Below are 20,676 nucleotides of genomic sequence, written 5' to 3' on the forward strand. Positions count from 1 at the left end.
TGATCAGAGAATATAGATCTAGGGATTCTGTCACAAATCTCCTGGGCTGGCTCGTGTAGTCTTTATTTAGGGGGCATGTTTGAGGTGTGTAGGTGCTCACGCCAGGTCCTGATTCTGCAGGTGAATAAGGTGGTTGTGGTTTTGGTTTCAGTGCACGTGCCTAAACCCCCTGCGGTCCCTCTGCAGTGGGCGGCCCCCTTGGCTCTGGTCACCTCGTAGGCTGGTCTGGGTCTGTGTCTCAGAGGAATCTGACCCAGTTAGGGGCTTTCAATCTGGCACACTCCCAGCACAGCACCACATACAGCCCTGTACTGTAGTATTACCAGTCCTGCTTGGGTCACACTGTGCTGAAATATCGACATCAAACCGTCTCAACTAGATTTTCTAGAGTATGTACCCATAGGGGATATACTTTACTTAGTGTAGTGCTGATCTTCATGATTTCACATGGCCAATCCCATCAGCAGCTATGACTAAGGAATGTATAGAACCACACTGTGTGGTGTGAGTCTAATTAGATTCCCTCTAAGCTGTAATCCTGTCCTCCTGTATATGTGTCATTGAACACTCAGCTGTTCCCTGGCCGGTGGCCATTACCTAGCAGATATAATAGGTTTACTGGATTCCACACTGCTAGGAACAGAAGGAATTACTCTACCTTCACTCACCTCTTTTACTGTCTCTCAGTGTTCTGTTAGGGTGATACTGGCACAGCACCATAACACGTTCCACGTGTGTGTGAGGACGTCATGGCGTTTTCACAATAACAGTCCATTGTCTTAGCAACGAGGTCAGGTGAATACGGTGCAGCCAGGTGTTCATATATCTGGGGCAGGATAGAAGTGTGTACTTGGGGAATGTTAAGGTCAGGAATTACTGCAGGTCTGGAGACCTAGTACATATCTTCATAGTTCATTCATTCTCCCTGCACTACTCTCCATTTGATTTAATTCGATTTAAATTGAAGAAAAAGCCCATATTACAACCCTGTCTGTCTGAGGTAAACAGACCAGATTAAAAACAACATCAGTGTGCGGACACACTGAACTGTAAGTGGCAACCCACAATTCTCCTATTCTGACACAGAGACAACTATCCCCCTGACTGTGGGCTTTAAGCCCAGCATCGGCACAGCTTCAACGTCCCTGGCCTAGATTAAAGCCGTGCGAGGATTGCTATGCCGCCTATCCATGCGCAAATTACATTTCCATTCCAGATTCTCTGCAGCCCAGAGACCATCTGTTCACGTTTGTGTGTTTGTATGTGTGTGTGTGTGTGTAGAAAGTCTACATCCCCTTTGAATTTCTTTTCACATTTTGCTGCTTTAAAATCTAAATAGGGATTCAATGAATATACACTTGTGTTGGGTGAGCTAGAGTAATGATTGCATCATGGACAGACCGACAGACAGTACCACAGATAAACCCATGTTCATTTCTCCAGCTTTATCATGGTCTCAGAGGATTTGTGGAAATTGTGTGGAGCTCCCAGGGTGCACGTTTTGGTTTCTGCCCTAGCGCTACACAGCTGATTCAAATGACCAACTCCTCACCAAGCTTTGATTATTTTAATCAGCTTTGTAGTGCTAGGGCAAAAACCAAAACGTGCACCCGGGGGGGGGGGGGGGGGGGGGGCACCCCCTACCCTGGCGTAGAGGGACCAGAATGTGGTCTGGACAGAATACATTTTAAAAATCTGTGAATCGTTTGTCTGTAAAATGGATCACACGCTGACTTTGTTTTCTATGGAGAATTATATAGAACTGTCTTTTCACATACAGGACCCCTTGACTTTTTCCACATCCTGTTACGTTACAGCTTACTTATTTTTGTTAGTTTTTGATACTACTACATTTGAAGCACCTTTGGCTGTGATTACAGCATAGAGTCTTCTTGGGTATGACATTACAAGCTTGGCACAGCTGCATATGGGGAGTTTCTCCAATTCTTCTCTGCAGATCCTCTCAAGCTCTGTCAGGTTGGATGGGGAGCACTGCTGCACAGCTATTTCCAGGTCTCCCCAGAGTTGCTTGATCAGGTTCAAGTCGGGGCTCTGGCTGGGACACTCAAGGACATTCAGAGACTTGTCCCGAATCCACTCCTGCATTGTCTTGGCTGTGTGCGTTGGGTCGTTGTCCTGTTGGAAGGTGAACCCTCGCCCCAGTCTGAGGTCCTGAGCGCTCTGGAGCAGGTTTTCATCAAGGATCTCTCTGTACTTTGCACCGTTCATCTTTCCCTCGATCCTGACTAGTCTACCAGTCCCTGCCGCTGAAATACATCCCCACAGCATGATGCTGCCACCACCATGCTTCACCATAGGGATGGTGCCAGGTTTCCTCCAGATGTGATGCTTGGCATTCAGGCCAAAAAATTCCATCTTGGTTTCGTCAGACCAGAGAATCTTGTTTCTCATGGTCTGAGAGTCCCCGATTGAGCAATCTCCCCCGATTGCGCAGTTTGGCCTGGTGGGCCACTCTAGGAAGAGTCTTGGTGGTTTCAAACTTCTTCCATTTAAGAATGATGGAGGCCACTGTGCTCTTGGGGACCTTCAATGCTGCAGAAATGTTTTGGTACCCATCCCCAGATCTGTGCCTCGACACAGTCATGTCTCGGAGCTCTACTGACAATTCCTTTGACCTCATGGCTTGGTTTTTGCTCTGACATGCACTGCCAACTGTGGGATCTTATACAGACATGTGTGTGCCTTTCCAAATCATGTCCAATCAATTTAATTGGACTCCAATCAAGCTGAAGAAACATCTCAAGGATGATCAATGGAAACAGGATGCACCTGAGCACAATTTTGACTCTCATAGCAAAGGGTCTGAATACTTATGTAAATAAGGTACTTCTGTAATTCAATTTTTAATAAATGAATATTTAATATTTAATAGAATATTTTCTGAAGACACTGTATATCTTTCTCTCATCTCTTGAGCCTTATGATAGAAAAAGCCATCCAGCCAGCCAGCAAGTCATCCATCCATCCAGAAAGCCAGACAGACAGAGAGAAAGTTAACCAGCCAGACATCCAGATGGACAGACAGACCCCCTGCTCATCCAGACACCCACTGTACAGGTCCCCCATGTGTCTTACCTACAGCCGGAGCGTCATACTCATCCCCCAGCAGGATCTCTGGGGCGGAGTAAGCCAGCGAACCACAGCTGGTCATCAGCATGGTCCCGGGCTTGAAGAGGTTGCTGAAGCCGAAGTCGGTCAGCTTGACTGTACCCTGCTGCCTGAAGAACACCACATTCTCTGGCTTGAGGTCTCGGTGCACCACATGGAGCCGGTGGCAGTAGGAGATGGACTGGACAATCTGGGCGAAGTGAACTTTAGCCGTGTCCTCGGCCACGCCACCCTCGTGGCGCAGGATATAGTCATACATGTCCCCTCCATCGCCCAGCTCCAGGATGAGGTAGAGCTTGGTGGCGGTGTCGATGACCTCATAGAGCCGCACCACGTTGGGGTGCTGCACCAGCTTCATACAGCGCACCTCCTGCAGCAGGTGGCCCGTTGCCATGGTGTCCAACTTGGTCTTGTCAATCACCTTGACCGCCACCAGCTGGCCTGTGAAGACGTGGCGGGCCAGCTTGACCACGGCGAAGTGGCCTTTCCCCAGCGTGCGATCCAGGTCGTAGAGGCCGGCGATCTTGCCCTCGTAGCCACCCTTAGAAGCAGCCATGTCTGGGTGGGGCGGGGCAAGGGCGGGGTGAGGGGAGTGGTGTGTTGGTGCTGGAGACAGTCTCAGTCTGGATGAGGGGTCTCGGTATGAAGAGAGGGAGGGTTGGGCTGGAGGCTCTCTCTACTGATGCATTACCTGGACAAATTAAGCAATGGGAAACACAGTCAGTACTTCATATCAAACAAGATGGAGGAGGGTTTTTATTATCCAGATTGTTATGGGAGATGTGGTGTTTGAAATACTATAAAAAACACTTCGATCCTAACAACATTGAAATGCACTGCAATTTCTTCAGCCCTGCAGTCTTTTGCAGGCAGCTGTGTTCCTTATTAGAGTTTGATTGCTCAGATTTTTTATTTTACCAGGCAAGTCAGTTAAGAACAAATCCTTATTTTCAATGACGGCCTACCCGAGACGTTGCTGGGCCAATAGTGCACCACCCTATGGGACTCCCAATCACAGCCGGTTGTGATACAGCATGGAATTGAACCAGGGTCTGTAGTGACGCCTCTTGCACTGAGATGCAGTGCCTTAGACCACTGCGCCACTCAGGAGCCCCCAAGTGGTACAGACAGAGTACTCAGTGGGTGGTCTGCCAAAAATAAAGGCTCCACGGACAGATTTACCATTACAGGGCTGCTATGGTGACAGCACACATTACACAACACACATTACACAACTTTAATTAAGCAATTCATTGTATCGGCCTTATGCCTATAGAACCCAAATACGGGTGATTCCAAGCCAGCTAAAAATATTTTGGGTATCTCAGATTGTTCTGGCAATTCTGAAATAGAAACTGAATTTACATCATATGCTCTTATCCGGAGTGACTTACAGTATTGAGTCCATACATTTTCATACTGGTCCCCCATGGGAATCAAACCCACAAACCTGGTGTTGTGCCATGCTCTACCAACTGAGCTACACATGAAGAAGGATGTTTGAAATGCTATTTACATTTGTATCACAAACCATTTTTTAACCTACTGTATACTGTATATACCTCCTGTAAGACCCTATGATCTGTGAAACGTACATGATACAGACAGCATCTTGGTGTCAGGATACTCCTTATAGTGTTCTCTCAAATATGGGGAATGTCTAGATTCTGAGATACACATTTTCACATGATTTTGGTCAACATTAAAAATATTTACATTGATATCTCAAAACTACCTTTTTAGATGTATCTTATTTTAGACATATTGTTGGTAACAACACACTCTTCAAACTAGATTTGTCACAATACCAGTATCGCGATACTACAATACCAGATTTTCCATGGCAAAAAAGAAAACATGAATTAGACTTAACTCTATCCCCATTGAGATCATTTCTGTGCCTTTGATCTAGATTGGGCAAAATTTCCTGTATATTGCCCGAACAGTGTAGTTATTCCCTCCGCAAGGCAATCAAAAAAGCAAAATGTCGGTATAGGGACAAAGTGGAGTCGCAATTCAATGGCTCAAACACGAGACGTATGTGGCAGGGTCTACAGACAATCACGGATTACAAAAAGAAAACCAGCCACGTCACGGACACTGACGTCTTGCTTCCAAGCAAACCAAACACCTTCTTTGCCGCTTTGAGGATAATACAGTTTCACCAACGCGGTCCGCTCCCAAGGACTGCGGGTCCCCCTCTCCTTCTCCGTGGCTGAGATGATTAAGACATTTAAACGTGTTAACCCTCGCAAGGCTGCTGACCCAGACGGCATCCCTAACCGCGTCCTCAGAGCATGCGCAGAGCAGCTGGCTGGTGTGTTTACGGACATGCACAATTGCTCCCTATCCCAGTCTGCTGTCCACACATGCTTCAAGATGGCCACCATTGTTCCTGTACCAAAGAAGGAAAAGATAACTGAACTAAATGGCTATCGCCCCGTAGCACTCACTTCTGTCATCATGAAGGGCTTTGAGAGACTAGTCAAGGAACATATCACCACCACCTTACCTGCCACCCTGCCATCATCAACTCAGTGGGTTTTGTCTCTGGACCTACACATTGTCACGGTCATACCCTGGATCATACCTTTGTCCCGTGGAATAAATATTGTGAATCTTAATGTTTTTCCTCATAATCCTGGACTATCGGACTGAGTACTGAGACTGCACTCGTGAATGTGGTAAATTACCTGTTAATGGCGTCGGACCAAAGCATCTGTCCTTGTGCTTCTAGACCGCATTTGACACCATCGATCGCCATATTCTTTTGGAGAGATTGGAATCCCTAATTGGTCTACGCGGACAAGTTCTTGCCTGGTTTAGATCTTATCGCTCGGAAAGATAACAGTTCATCTCTGAGGATGGTTTGTCCTCTGTCAAATCAATTGTAAGTTTCTGTGTTCCTCAAGGTTCTGTTTTAGGACCACCATTATTGTTTTCACTATATATACACTAACTCTTGCTGATGGCATTCGGAAACACAATGTCAACATTCACTGCTATGCAGACGAAACACAGCTGTACATTTCAATGAAACATGGTGAAGCCCCAAAATTGCCTACCCTGGAAGCCTGTGTTTCAGACATAAGGAAGCGAATGGGGACAAATTTACTTTTAAACTCAGACAAAACAGAGATGCTTGTTCTAGGTCCCAAGAAACAAAGAGATCTTCTGTTGAATCTGACAATTAATCTTGATGGTTGTACAGTCGTCTCAAATAAAACTGTGAAGGACCTTGGTGTTACTCTGGACCCGTATCTCTTTTGATGAACATAGCAATAATATTTCATGGGCAGCTTTTTTCCATCTTTGTAACATTTAAAAAAATCAGAAACTTTTGTCCAAAAATAATGCAGAAAATCTAATCCGTGCTTTTGTCACTTCTAGAGTAGACTACTGCAATGTTCTACTCTCCGGCTATCTTAGGACCATCAATAGTCCTAAATAAACTTCAGTTAGTGCTAAATACGGCTGCTAGAATCATGACTAGAACCAAAGAATCATATTACACCAGTACTAGCCTCTCGACACTGGCTTTCTGTTAAGGCTGGGGCTGATTTCAAGGTTGACGCTAACCTACAGATAATTACATGGACTTGCTCCTACCTGCCGTACATACCTACACATAGGCTATGGTCACAAGACACAGGCCTCCTAATTCTCCCTAGAATTTCTAAGAAAACAGCTGAAGGCAGGGCTTTCTCCCATTGAGCTCAATTTTATGCCTCTGACCCTATTACGGGGGCTGAGTCACTGTCTTACTAGTGTTCTTCAATGCCGTCCCTAGGAGGGATGCGTCATGTCATGCCAGGCGTTTTTGCTCTATACTCAACTTGAGTGTGTTGAGTCACTGACGTGATCTTCCTGTCTGTTCTTGTGCTTGTGTGGTGGAGGAGATCTTTGTGGGCTATACTCAGCTTTGTCTCAGGGTAGTAAGTTGGTGGTCTGTTGATATCCCTCTAGTGGTGTGGGGGCTGTGCTTTGGCAAAGTGGTGTCATACGGGGCCACAGTGTCCCCCGACCCCGCCTTTCTTAGCCTCCAGTATATATGCTGCAATGGTCTATGTTTTCGGGGGGCTCGGGTCAGTCTGTTTTATCTGGTGTAATTCTCCTGTTTTATCTAGTGTCCTGTGTGAATTTAAGTATGCTCCCTCTAATTCTCTCTCTCCCTCCCCTTCCAGAGGACCTGAGCCTTGGGACCATGCCTCCAGACTACCTAGACCGATGCCTCCTGGCTGTCCACCTGGTCGTGCTGCTCCAGTTTCAACTGTTCTGCCTGCAGCTATGGAACCCTGACCTGTTCACCAGACATGCTACCTTGTCACGGACTTGCTGTTTTTGACTCTCCCTCCCCCTCGCTCTACCGCACCTACTGTCTCGACCGCTGAATGCCCAGCTATGAAAAGCCAAATGACACCCAAAAAAGTACCCAAATGAGAACCAAAAAGGGGTTCATGAAAGGGTTTTCCTATGGGGACAGCCAAAGAACCATTTTATGCTGAACAAAAAATATAAACGCAACATGTAAAATGTTTCATGAGCTGAAATAAAAAATCCCAGAAATGTTCAATACGCACAAAAAGCTTATTTGCCTAAAATGTTGTCCACGCTGGCGTGGAATCGCCCATATAATACTAGCAGAATCACCCTTTACAATCTTTAAACTCATTTTAGTAGTCATAGTGGCCATAGTCACCATATATGCAATAGAGACATTTAGCTTCAGAACTGTTGCCAAAATTTCCTGGCTGCATTTCATTCTCATTTCCAGTTTCTCACACAGACACAGGCTGGCATTGAACCCACGCAGAGGGAGTGTGTGTGTGTGTGTGCATTCAGTACATCGTGACCTGACAGACAGGTTAGGGAAGTGTTCCTTCCTATAAACATAAGGGACTGGAAGCAGGAGCCAGGTGGCCTCATCGACCTCTGTCTAACAAACACAGCCAGTTGAACAACATAAACTTGAAAAAACTACAACAACAAAAAAGCCTTTTTTTTGGTAATAAATGACATAAAACAATCTCAAATCCCTTAATGGCACCATAAACATTCCAGCATAAACAGCAGAGGTTATAACCCACTGGGCATAAACTGGTTGAATCAATGTTGTTTCCACGTCAATAAAAACTAAAAATGTGATGACATTGAATCAATGTGAAAAACTGATTGGATTTGAAAAAGTCATCACCTTAAGGGCATTTAGTCTTTTTTTCACCCAACTTTGAACCTCAATCCAATGACATGGTGACATTTTTGTTGATGTCATGTTGAATTCCCCTTAGTTACCAACTCAACTACATGTAAATCAAAACTAGATGTTGAACTGACTTCTGTGACCAGTGTGAACAGTCCAAGAATCCCAGAGGACTATCGAAGGAAACAGGAAGGGAGGCAGAAAGAACAACAGAACAGGCGTCACCATAGGTGTGGATACACGTAACTGTGAGAGGATAATGGACAGGAGAGAGGAAGGGCTAGAATAAACGGAGGTTGGTGGGGAAGGACTAAATGGAGAAGGGTGGCAGATACAGACAGGGTTGGTAGGAATAAAGGCTATGGATGTTGAGTGCGTTCATGCAAAAATGGTATGGATCGATATCTGTCATGAGATATTATCATTTGTTTGTGTGGGTGTGTGTATCAGTGTGTGTGTGTGTGCTGCTGCCATGCAAGTGTGTCTGTGTCTGCGCTCAAGTGTGTGTTTGTGCGAGTGCTGTAACTGAATGGTTAATGTGCCAAAGAAGCAGAAGGGATGGGGAGAGAGCAGGCCTTCTCACATGTGTCTGAGTGCTGAGTCCTATGAGGAGCATGTGCTGACAGACAGACATAGAGCTCTGTTTATCTGCAGGAATCAATTCTGTGAATTATTGACCTGCCCACAGTCTGATGTGTACAGGTCAAAGGAGTGGGCATCTGACGGCTAAGTCTCTGTACTCTCTCTGTGCTCTCCTTCTCTCTGTACTCTCTCTGTGCTCTCCTTCTCTCTGTACTCTCTCTGTGCTCTCCTTCTCTCTGTACTCTCTCTGTGCTCTCCTTCTCTCTGTACTCTCTCTGTGCTCTCCTTCTCTCTGCACTCTCTCTGTGCTCTCTTTCTCTCTGTACTCTCTCTGTGCTCTCTTTCTCTCTGTACTCTCTCTGTGCTCTCTCTGTGCTCTCCTTCTCTCTGTACTCTCTCTGTGCTCTCTCTGTGCTCTCTTTCTCTCTGTACTCTCTCTGTGCTCTCTTTCTCTCTGCACTCTCTCTGTACTCTCTCTGTACTCTCTCTGTGCTCTCTCTGTGCTCTCTCTGTGCTCTCCTTTTCTCTGTACTCTCTCTGTGCTCTCTCTGTGCTCTCTTTCTCTCTGTACTCTCTCTGTGCTCTCTTTCTCTCTGTACTCTCTCTGCACTCTCTCTGTGCTCTCCTTCTCTCTGTACTCTCTCTGTGCTCTCTTTCTCTCTGTACTCTCTCTGCACTCTCTCTGTGCTCTCTTTCTCTCTGTACTCTCTCTGTGCTCTCCTTCTCTCTGCACTCTCTCTGTGCTCTCTTTCTCTCTGTACTCTCTCTGCACTCTCTCTGTGCTCTCTTTCTCTCTGTACTCTCTCTGTGCTCTCTTTCTCTCTGTACTCTCTCTGTGCTCTCTTTCTCTCTGTACTCTCTCTGCACTCTCTCTGTGCTCTCTTTCTCTCTGTACTCTCTCTGTGCTCTCCTTCTCTCTGTACTCTCTCTGTGCTCTCCTTCTCTCTGTACTCTCTCTGCACTCTCTCTGTGCCCTCTTTCGATCTGTACTCTCTCTGTGCTCTCTTTCTCTCTGTACTCTCTCTGTGCTCTCTTTCTCTCTGTACTCTCTCTGCACTCTCTCTGTGCTCTCTTTCTCTCTGTACTCTCTCTGTGCTCTCTTTCTCTCTGTGCTCTCCTTCTCTCTGTACTCTCTCTGTGCTCTCTTTCTCTCTGTACTCTCTCTGCACTCTCTCTGTGCTCTCCTTCTCTCTGTACTCTCTCTGTGCTCTCTTTCTCTCTGTACTCTCTCTGTACTCTCTCTGTGCTCTCCTTCTCTCTGTGCTCTCTTTCTCTCTGTACTCTCTCTGTACTCTCTCTGTGCTCTCCTTCTCTCTGTACTCTCTCTGTGCTCTCTTTCTCTCTGTACTCTCTCTGTGCTCTCTTTCTCTCTGTACTCTCTCTGTGCTCTCTTTCTCTCTGTACTCTCTCTGTGCTCTCCTTCTCTCTGTACTCTCTCTGTGCTCTCTTTCTCTCTGTACTCTCTCTGTGCTCTCTTTGTCTCTGTACTCTCTCTGCACTCTCTCTGTGCTCTCTTTCTCTCTGTACTCTCTCTGTGCTCTCTTTCTCTCTGTGCTCTCCTTCTCTCTGTACTCTCTCTGTGCTCTCTTTCTCTCTGTACTCTCTCTGCACTCTCTCTGTGCTCTCCTTCTCTCTGTACTCTCTCTGTGCGCTCTTTCTCTCTGTACTCTCTCTGTACTCTCTCTGTGCTCTCCTTCTCTCTGTGCTCTCTTTCTCTCTGTACTCTCTCTGTGCTCTCCTTCTCTCTGTACTCTCTCTGTGCTCTCTTTCTCTCTGTACTCTCTCTGTGCTCTCTTTCTCTCTGTACTCTCTCTGTGCTCTCTTTCTCTCTGTACTCTCTCTGTGCTCTCCTTCTCTCTGTACTCTCTCTGTGCTCTCTTTCTCTCTGTACTCTCTCTGTGCTCTCCTTCTCTCTGTACTCTCTCTGTGCTCTCCTTCTCTCTGTACTCTCTCTGTGCTCTCCTTCTCTCTGTACTCTATCTGTGCTCTCCTTCTCTCTGTACTCTCTCTGTGCTCTCTTTCTCTCTGTGCTCTCCTTCTCTCTGTACTCTCTCTGTGCTCTCTTTCTCTCTGTACTCTCTCTGTGCTCTCTTTCTCTCTGTACTCTCTTTCTCTCTGTACTCTCTCTGTGCTCTCTTTCTCTCTGTACTCTCTCTGTACTCTCTCTGTGCTCTCCTTCTCTCTGTACTCTCTCTGTGCTCTCCTTCTCTCTGTACTCTCTCTGTGCTCTCTTTCTCTCTGTACTCTCTCTGTGCTCTCCTTCTCTCTGTACTCTCTCTGTGCTCTCCTTCTCTCTGTACTCTCTCTGTGCTCTCTTTCTCTCTGCACTCTCTCTGTGCTCTCCTTCTCTCTGTACTCTCTCTGTGCTCTCTTTCTCTCTGTACTCTCTCTGTGCTCTCCTTCTCTCTGTACTCTCTCTGTGCTCTCCTTCTCTCTGTACTCTCTCTGTGCTCTCCTTCTCTCTGTACTCTCTCTGTGCTCTCTTTCTCTCTGCACTCTCTCTGTGCTCTCTTTCTCTCTGTACTCTCTCTGTGCTCTCCTTCTCTCTGTACTCTCTCTGTGCTCTCTTTCTCTCTGTACTCTCTCTGTGCTCTCCTTCTCTCTGTGCTCTCCTTCTCTCTGTACTCTCTCTGTGCTCTCCTTCTCTCTGTACTCTCTCTGTGCTCTCTTTCTCTCTGTACTCTCTCTGTGCTCTCTTTCTCTCTGTACTCTCTCTGTGCTCTCTTTCTCTCTGCACTCTCTCTGTGCTCTCTTTCTCTCTGCACTCTCTCTGTGCTCTCTTTCTCTCTGCACTCTCTCTGTGCTCTCTTTCTCTCTGTACTCTCTCTGTGCTCTCTTTCTCTCTGCACTCTCTCTGTGCTCTCTTTCTCTCTGCACACTCTTTCTGAGCTCAAGTGGAATGTTTACAAAACACTGTAAAGCTGGACAACCAAGGTTATAGCTAATTAAAAAACAAAAAACAAACGTTTTAAGTGAAGCTGAAAAAGAAAGGAAATTCAAGAGCACCACAATGCCTACTCAATCCATGCTCTACCAAGGCTTTCCAGCACACAGCTTTGACCTACTACAGTAGCTATGTTGTTATATTGTATTTGAAACAATGTGTATGCAGGTTGCTTAGGATTCAAACCTTCTCAAACAGCCTAGTTCATACTCTTAGAGGTGCTCCCACAATAATGGGCTTCGTACCGCATACAAGTTCAATCGTTCTTCACACACCACACTAATCCCATTCCTCTACCAATTCAAGCTTTTTTTATTATATGAAAGCAAGCTTTGCTTTTATAATTACAAGACCATAATGCTTGATTGAGCCAGCTGTTTTGTCTTGTAGAAATGTGGTGCCTGCCTGTATTTCCTTAAATCTTTATTTTAGCTATACATGTCATTGAGAATTTTACAAATATTTAATAACATATTTTTTTGTTCAGTATGTCACCATCATAACAACAGGTGGTGGTCTGTTGGACACAGTTTCTCATATACAGTAGAGGTCTATAGGACCTGTCTCTATTCCTGATTTCTGTAATTGTGTAATACTGACATAAGCTCAGAAACACTTGTTTTTTTAAACATGGTCCTGTTTTATCAATTGCTGTGCTGATCAATGGGCAGTTCATTACCTCTATCAAATTAATATGCAGCTTAAAGTCATTTGTGTATTTGCGTTTATTTTTGCAATGAAGAAGGTGACGCCACAATAATACACATTTACAATAGGCCTACAGTACCTTCGGAAAGTATTCAGACCGCTTGACATTTTCTACATTTTCTTACGTTACAGCCTTATTTAAATAAAAAAAATCTGCAATCTAATACCTTGTATTGTCCATAGAAATTGTCCATAGAGCTCCGAAGCAGGATTGTGTTGAGGCACAGATCTGGGGAAGGGTACCAAAAGATTTCTGCAGCATTGAAGGTCCCCAAGAGAACAGTGGCCTCCATCATTCTTAAATGGAAGAAGTTTGAAAAGTCACATGACAACTCACTTGGAGTTTGCCAAAGGGCACGCAAAGACTCTCAGACCACGAGAAACAAGATTATCTGGTCTGATGAAACCAACATTCAACTCTTTGGCCTGAATGCAAAGCGTCACGTCTGGAGGAAACCTAGCACTATCCTTATGTTGAAACATGGTGTTGGCAGCATCATGCTGTGGGGATGTTTTTCAGCGGCAGGGACTGGGAGACTTGTCAGGATCGAGGCAAAGATGAACGGAGCAAAGTACAGAGAGATCCTTGATGAAAACCTGCTCCAGAGCACTCAGGACCACAGACTGGGGTGAAGGTTCACCTTCCAACAGGCCAATGACCCTAAGCACACAGCCAAGACAATGCAGGAGTGGATTCGGGACAAGTCTCTGAATGTCCTTGAGTGTCCCCGCCAGAGCCCGGACTTGGATCCAGTCGACCATCTCTGGAAAGACCTGAAAATAGCTGTGCAGCGACGCTCCCCATCCAACCTGACAGAGTTTGAGATAATCTGCAGAGAAGAATGGGAGAAACTCCCCAAATACAGCTGTGCCAAGCTTGTAGTGTCATACCCAAGAAGACTCAAGGCCGTAACACCTGGCTAAGGTGATTCAACAAAGTACTGAGTAAAGGGTCTGAATACTTATGCACAGTAAATGTAATATATATATTTTTAATATAAATTAGCTAATACAATTTCTCATAAAACTGTTTTTGGGGTATTGTCTGTAGATTGATGAGGGAAAAAACTATTGGATCCATTTTAGAATAAGGCTGTAAACTAAAAAGAAATTGTAAAAAATTCAAGGGATCTGAATACTTTCCGAAGGCACTGTACATCAAAAATGACATACAGCCTAATGATAGATATATAAACTGACTATACCAAACATTAGTAACACTTTCGCCCTCGGAACAGACTCCAGTGATCGGGGCATGGACTCCACAAGGTGTCCAAAGCGTTTCACAGGGATGCCAGCCCATGTTTACTCCAATGCTTCCCACAAGCTGGATGTCCTTTGGGGTGGAGGACCATTCTTGATACACATTGGAAACTGTTGAGCGTAAAAAAAACAGCAGCGTTGCAGTTCTTGACACAAAACAGTGCACCTGGCACCTACTACCATACCCCGTTCAAAGACACTCCTGACACCTACTACCATACCCCGTTCAAAGACACTCCTGACACCTACTACCATACCCCGTTCAAAGACACTCCTGACACCTACTACCATACCCCGTTCAAAGACACTCCTGACACCTACTACCATACCCGGTTCAAAGACACTCCTGACACCTACTACCATACCCCGTTCAAAGACACTCCTGACACCTACTACCATACCCCGTTCAAAGACACTCCTGACACCTACTACCATACCCCGTTCAAAGACACTCCTGACACCTACTACCATACCCCGTTCAAAGACTCCTGACACCTACTACCATACCCCGTTCAAAGACACTTAAATATTTAGTCTTGCTCATTCACCCTCTGAACGGCACACATACACAATCCATGTCTCAATTGTCTCAAAGCTTAAAAATCCTTATTCAACCTGTCTCCTCCCCTTCCTCTACTCTGAGACAACCATTTTCAAGTCTTGCCATAGAATTTCAAGCAAATTGAAAATTCAAGCAAATTGAAGTCAACCCTGTAACTCGGCCACTCAGGAACATTCACTGTCTTCTTAGTAGGCAACTACAGTGTAGATCTGGCCTTGTGTTTTCGGTTATTGTCCTGCTGAAAGCTGAATTAGTCTCCCAGCGTCTTCATTTAGCCTAGGCCTATATCCTAGCAGTCTCTATATCTTCCCCTTAAAACGTTTGTGAATTGATATGATAGACTACATTGATTTAGCATTATCCTATTATCCTATAATGTAGACACATTTTTGATATCGTACAGAAAGGATTTGAAGCTAAGGCAAGGTTTTTAATAAGTTTTTGGGGAAAGGAGAAATATGATTTGCTTGTGTGTCTGAGTGAGATTTACAGCAGGCGGCTTTGACTGATGGGTCCTTTTCGGTGGGTGGGTGGGTGTATGGAACCTGTCTGGAACTGTAGGCAGCAAGCGTCATGATGGTCAGCATGTGCGATCAAGGAATGACGACAGGTGCTTGTTTTGCATTTCCTCTCTTATTAAATAGGTGTAAAGAATGAAACGTAGACAAGCTCTTTTCATGATTCAATCCTGTAGGATGATAATACTAATATTTTCAGGAGATTATTATTTTTCTCTCATTACTGTGTCATCTCTAGTCACTTTGTACAACATAGCCTATTGCCAGTGGGAATGGACGCAGCAGCCTATAGCCTACTTTGTGAGAGCCTGACAGCTGACAGATTAGATTTTTAAAAACATTTTATTTTATCACAAGATTTAGGGCAACTTGCAAAGAAAAGACTAATAGTAATAAACCAATAGTGTCATTATAGAACGCTAGTGGATTTATATTAAAAAGCATAGTGAAAACAGCATTGTTGTCATCAACATTGTTTTTTAAATTTAAATTTGTTATTTTATTTCACCTTTATTTAACCAAGTAGGCTAGTTGAGAACAAGTTCTCATTTGCAACTGCGACCTGGCCAAGATAAAGCAAAGCAGTTCGACACATACAACAACAGAGTTACACATGGAATAAACAAACATACAGTCAATAATACAGTAGAAAAAGTCTATATACAGTGTGCAAATGAGGTAGGATAAGGGAGGTAAGGCAATAAATAGGCCATGGTGGCGAAGTATTATAATATAGCAATTAAACACTGGAATGGTAGATGTGCAGAAGATGAATGTGCAAGTAGAGATACTGGGGTGCAAAGGAGCAAGATAAATAAATACAGTATGGGGATGAGGTAATTGGAAGGGCTATTTACAGGTGCAGTGATCTGTGAGCTGCTCTGACAGCTGGTGCTTAAAGCTAATGAGGGAGATATGAGTCTCCAGATTCAGTGATTTTTGCAGTTCATTCCAGTCATTGGCAGCAGAGAACTGTAAGGAAAGGCGGCCAAAGGAAGAATTGGCTCTGGGGGTGACCAGTGAGAGATACCTGCTGGAGCGCGTGCTACGGGTGGGTGCTGCTATGGTGACCAGTGAGCTGAGATAAGGCAGGGCTTTACCTAACAGAGACTTGTAGATGACCTGGAGCCAGTGGGTTTGGCGGCGAGTATGAAGCGAGGGCCAGCCAACGAGAGCGTACAGGTCGCAGTGGTGGGTAGTATATGGGGCTTTGGTGACAAAACGGATGGCACTGTGATAGACTGAATCCAATTTGTTGAGTAGAGTGTTGGAGGCTAATTTCTAAATGACATCGCCGAAGTCGAAGATCGGTAGGATGGTCAGTTTTACGAAGGTATGTTTGGCAGCATGAGTGAAGGATGCTTTGTTGCGAAATAGGAAGCCGATTCTAGATTTAATTTTGGATTGGAGATGCTTAATGTGAGCCTGGAAGGAGAGTTTACAGTCTAGCCAGACACCTAGGTATTTGTAGTTGTCCACATATTCTAAGTCAGAACCATCCAGAATAGTGATGCTGGACAGGCGGGCAGGTTCGGGCAGCGATCGGTTAAAGAGCATGCATTTAGTTCTACTTGCATTTTAGAGCAGTTGGAGGCCACGGAAAGAGTTGTATGGCATTGAAGCTTGTCTGGAGGTTAGTTAACACAGTGTCCAATGAAGGGCCAGAGAATGGTGTCGTCTGCATAGAGGTGAATCAGAGAATCACCAGCAGCAAGAGCAACATCATTGATGTATACAGAGAAGAGAGTCGGCCTGAGAATTGAACCCTGTGGCACCCCCGTAGAGACTGCCTGAGGTCCGGACAACAGGCCCTCCTATTTGACACACTGAACTCTACCAGAGAAGTAGTTGGTGATCAGGCGAGGCAATCATTTGAGAAACCAAGGCTATTGAGTATGCCAATAAGAATGTGGTGATTGACAGAGTCGAAAGCCTTGGCCAGGTTGATGAACACGGCTGCACAGTAATGTCTCTTATCGTTGGCGGTTATTTTGTATTTATTTATTTTACCTTTATTTAACCAGGCAAGTCAGTTAAGAACAAATTCTTATTTTCAATGACGGCCTAGGAACAGTGGGTTAACTGCCTGTTCAGAGGCAGAACGACAGATTTGTACCATGTCAGCTCGGGGGTTTGAACTTGCAACCTTCTGGTTACTAGTCCAACGCTTTAACCACTAGGCTACTCTGCCGCCCCAGAGTCAGGAGTGTCTTTTTCAGCGGTTATGATATCGTTTAGGACCTTGAGCGTGGCTGAGGTGCACCCATGACCAGCTCTGAAACCAGATTGCATAGCGGAGAAGGTACGGTGGGATTCAAAATGGTCAGTAATATGTTTGTTCACTTGGCATCCGAAGACCTTAGAAAGGCAGGGTAGGATAGATATAGGTCTGTAGCAGTTTGGTCTAGGGTGTCTCCCCCCTTTGAAGAGGGGGACGACCGTGGCAGCTTTCCAATCTTTGAGAATCTCAGACGATACGAAAGAGAGATTAAACAGGCTAATAATAGGTGTTGCAACAATTTGGCAGATCATTTTAGAAAGAGAGGGTCCAGATTGTATAGCCCGGCTGATTTGTTGGGGTCCAGATTTTGCAGCTCTTTCAGAACATCAGCTATATGGATTTGGGTGAAGGAGAAATGGGGTAGGCTTGGGCGAGTTGCTGTGGGGGGTGCAGAGTTGTCGATCCGGGGTAGCCAGGTGGAAAGCATGGCCAGCCGTAGAGAAATGCTTAATTCTCAATTATAGTGGATTTATCAGTGGTGACAGTATTTCCTAGCCTCAGTGCAGTGGGCAGCTGGGAGGAGGTGCTCTTATTCTCCATGGGCTTTACAGTGTCCCAGACCTTTTTTGAGTTTGTGCTACAGGATGCAAACTTTTGCTTGAAAAAGCTAGCCTTAGCTTACTTAACTGCCTGTGTATATTTTTTCCTAACTTCCCTGAAAAGTTGCATATCATGGGGGCTATTCGATACTAATGTAGAACACCACAGGATGTTTTTGTGCTGGTCAAGTACAGTCAGGTCTGGAGAGAACCAAGGGCTATATCTGTTCCAGGTTCTAGATTTTTTGAATGGGGCATGCTTATTTAAGATGGTGAGGAAGGCACTTTTAAAGAATAACCAGGCATCCTCTACTGACAGGATGAGGTCAATATCCTTCCAGGATAACCGTGCCAGATCGATTAGAAAGGCCTGCTCGCTGAAGTGTTTTATGGAACGTTTGACAGTGATGAGGGCTGCTCGTATGACCGCAGACCCATTACGGATGAAGGCAATGAGGCAGTCATCGCTGAGATCTTGTTTGAAAACAGCAGAGGTGTATTTGGAGGGCAAGTTGGTTAGGATGATATCTATGAGGGTGCCCGTGTTTACAGATTTGGGGTTGTACCTGGAAGTTAATTGATAATCTGTGTGAGATTGAGGGCATCAAGTTTAGATTGTAGGATGGCCTGGATGTTAAGCATGTCCCAGTTTAGGTCAGCTAGCAGCACAAGCTCTGAAGATAAATGGGGGTGCAATCAATTCACATATGGTGTCCAGGGCACAGCTGGGGGCAGAGGGTGGTCTATAGCAAGCGGGAACGGTGAGAGACTTGTTTCTGGAAAGGTGGATTTTTAAAAGTAGAAGCTCGAATTGTTTGGGCACAGACCTGGATAGTAAACAGAACTCTGCAGACTATCTCTGCAGTAGATTGCAACACCGCCCCCTTTGGCAGTTCTATCTTGTCGGAAGATGTTATAGTTCGGGATGGAAATTTCTGGGTTTTTGGTGGTCTTCCTAAGCCAGGATTCAGACACGGCTAGGACATCCGGATTGGCAGAGTGTGCTAAAGCAGTGAATAAAACAAACTTAGGTAGGAAGCTTCTAAGGTTAAAACCAAGGCTTTACGGTTACAGAAGTCAACAAATGAGAGCGTCTGGGGAGTAGGAGTGGAGCTAGGCACTTCAGGCCCTGGATTAACCTCTATCACCAGAGGGACAGAGGAAGAGTAGGATAAGGGTAAGGCTAAAGGCTATCAGAACTGGTCATCTAGTACGTTCGGAACAGAGAGTAAAAGGACCAGGTTTCTGGGCATGAGAGAATAAATTCAAGGCATAATGTACAGACAAAGGTATGGTAGGATGTGAGTACATTGGAGGTAAACCTAGGCATTGAGTAATGATGAGAGAGATATTGTCTCTAGAGACGTTTAAACCAGGTGATGTCACCGCATATGTGGGAGGTGGAACTAAATGGTTGGTTAAGGCATATTGAGCAGGGCTAGGGGCTCTACAGTGAAATAAGACAATAATAACTAACCAGGACAGTAATGGACAAGGCAGATTGATATTAGGGAGAGGCATGCGTAGCCGAGTCATCATGCGGTGACTTCGATAGACCAGTCATGATGTATTAATAGGGTTCAGAGTAGCAGAGGGGTCCAAGTCCAATTGGCAAAATAGGTATAGTGGCCCAAGAAATTGGCCGATGGATCTGTTCAGCTAACAGTCCAATATGCTCTAGACAGCTAGCGGGCAGCGGCTAGCAGCTAGTGGGCCACAGCTAGCAGATGGGCATTCAGGGGACGTCGCGGCGTAGGGACCAGTTGAGTGTTCTCTCGAGCAGGTTACGTTGGTAGTCCAGTCGTGAAGGATCGGCCGGGTTCCATGCCCGGTACCGGCAGTAGAAGGGGTCCGGGTATTGTAGCCCAGGAGTGGCTGATGGGCCTCTTCAGCTAGCCGGGAGAATGGGCCTAGCATGGGCTAGCTCCAGGCTAATTGGTGCTTGCTTCAGGACAGACGTTAGCCAGGAGTAGTCACTTGGATTGCAGCTAGCTAGCTGCAATGATCCAGGTGAAAAGGTTCAGAGCTTGCAGTAGGAATCTGGGGATATGGAGAGAAAATAGGTCCGGTATGCTCTGGTTTGAGTCGCGTTGTACAAACTGGCGAGAGCTTTCCGAGCTAAAGGTTAGCTGATGGCCGCTAGCAGTGGTTAGCTGACTACTAGCTAGTAGCTAGTGAGCTGGCTAGCTACTGTTGGGGGATTCCGGTTCTGAGGTAAATAAAAATACTTTAGAAAAAACAGATCCACACCATTTTGATTTTGAAGTTGAGGTTTAGAAAAATATGAAAAAGATATGCGAAGAAAAAAGGTATAAAAAGATTATATATATACACATGGAACACGACAAGAGGAAGGACAAAGACGTCTGACTGCTACGCCATCTTGGATATTGAATTGCATGTGCTGCATAGACCATGCAGACTGAACGCAAATGTCTCGCAAATGTCTCGTGGTTGAGGAACATCAAATGCGTTCCTTGAGTGAAAGGGGCGTGGCTAGGTCTGTGTGGAAAGTGGCACGGAGAGAAAGAGCGGAGAGAGATGAATCAAGTAAAAATTTACATTACACATGGCGTATCACATTCAACAAACCAAAACATTCAAAAACTGGTATAGAAGGTAAAGTAAAAACCCAAACCAGTCCCTGCATCAATACCGGTATATCATAAAATACAGTATACCATGCAGCCCTAATAAGACGTAGGCGTCAGGCAGACGTTATGCAGGCGGTGGTATCACGACATGTCAGTCAATTGTAGGTGACAGACAGTAGCTAATTTGGCTCATGATTGGCTCTTTTCACCAGCGATAATTGAGTTTAAACCAATTCATACTGGCATGACTACTTACTGACTGTATTGTCCCCATGGAGAAATTTTGTTGCAGTATCATGTACAGGTTTAAAGTGGTGTTTAAATACAGTAGAAAACAAATTGTCAATACAACATTC

The 20,676-nt window shown here is 45.2% G+C and overlaps 1 protein-coding gene across 1 annotated transcript in view; it reads right to left on the reverse strand.

Moving 5' to 3' along the window:
* Window positions 1-20,676, reverse strand: part of LOC109889264 (SNF-related serine/threonine-protein kinase) — a 46,523-nt gene that overhangs the window by 16,777 nt on the left and 9,070 nt on the right. The window contains exon 2 of the mRNA XM_020480572.2: window positions 3,097-3,820. Coding sequence (XP_020336161.1) covers window positions 3,097-3,685 — 589 coding nt within the window. The 5' untranslated portion in view covers window positions 3,686-3,820. The remainder of the gene's footprint in view (window positions 1-3,096; window positions 3,821-20,676) is intronic.

Source organism: Oncorhynchus kisutch, linkage group LG4 (assembly GCF_002021735.2).
Source record: "Oncorhynchus kisutch isolate 150728-3 linkage group LG4, Okis_V2, whole genome shotgun sequence".
In the NCBI taxonomy this organism is placed as follows: Eukaryota; Metazoa; Chordata; class Actinopteri; order Salmoniformes; family Salmonidae; genus Oncorhynchus; species Oncorhynchus kisutch.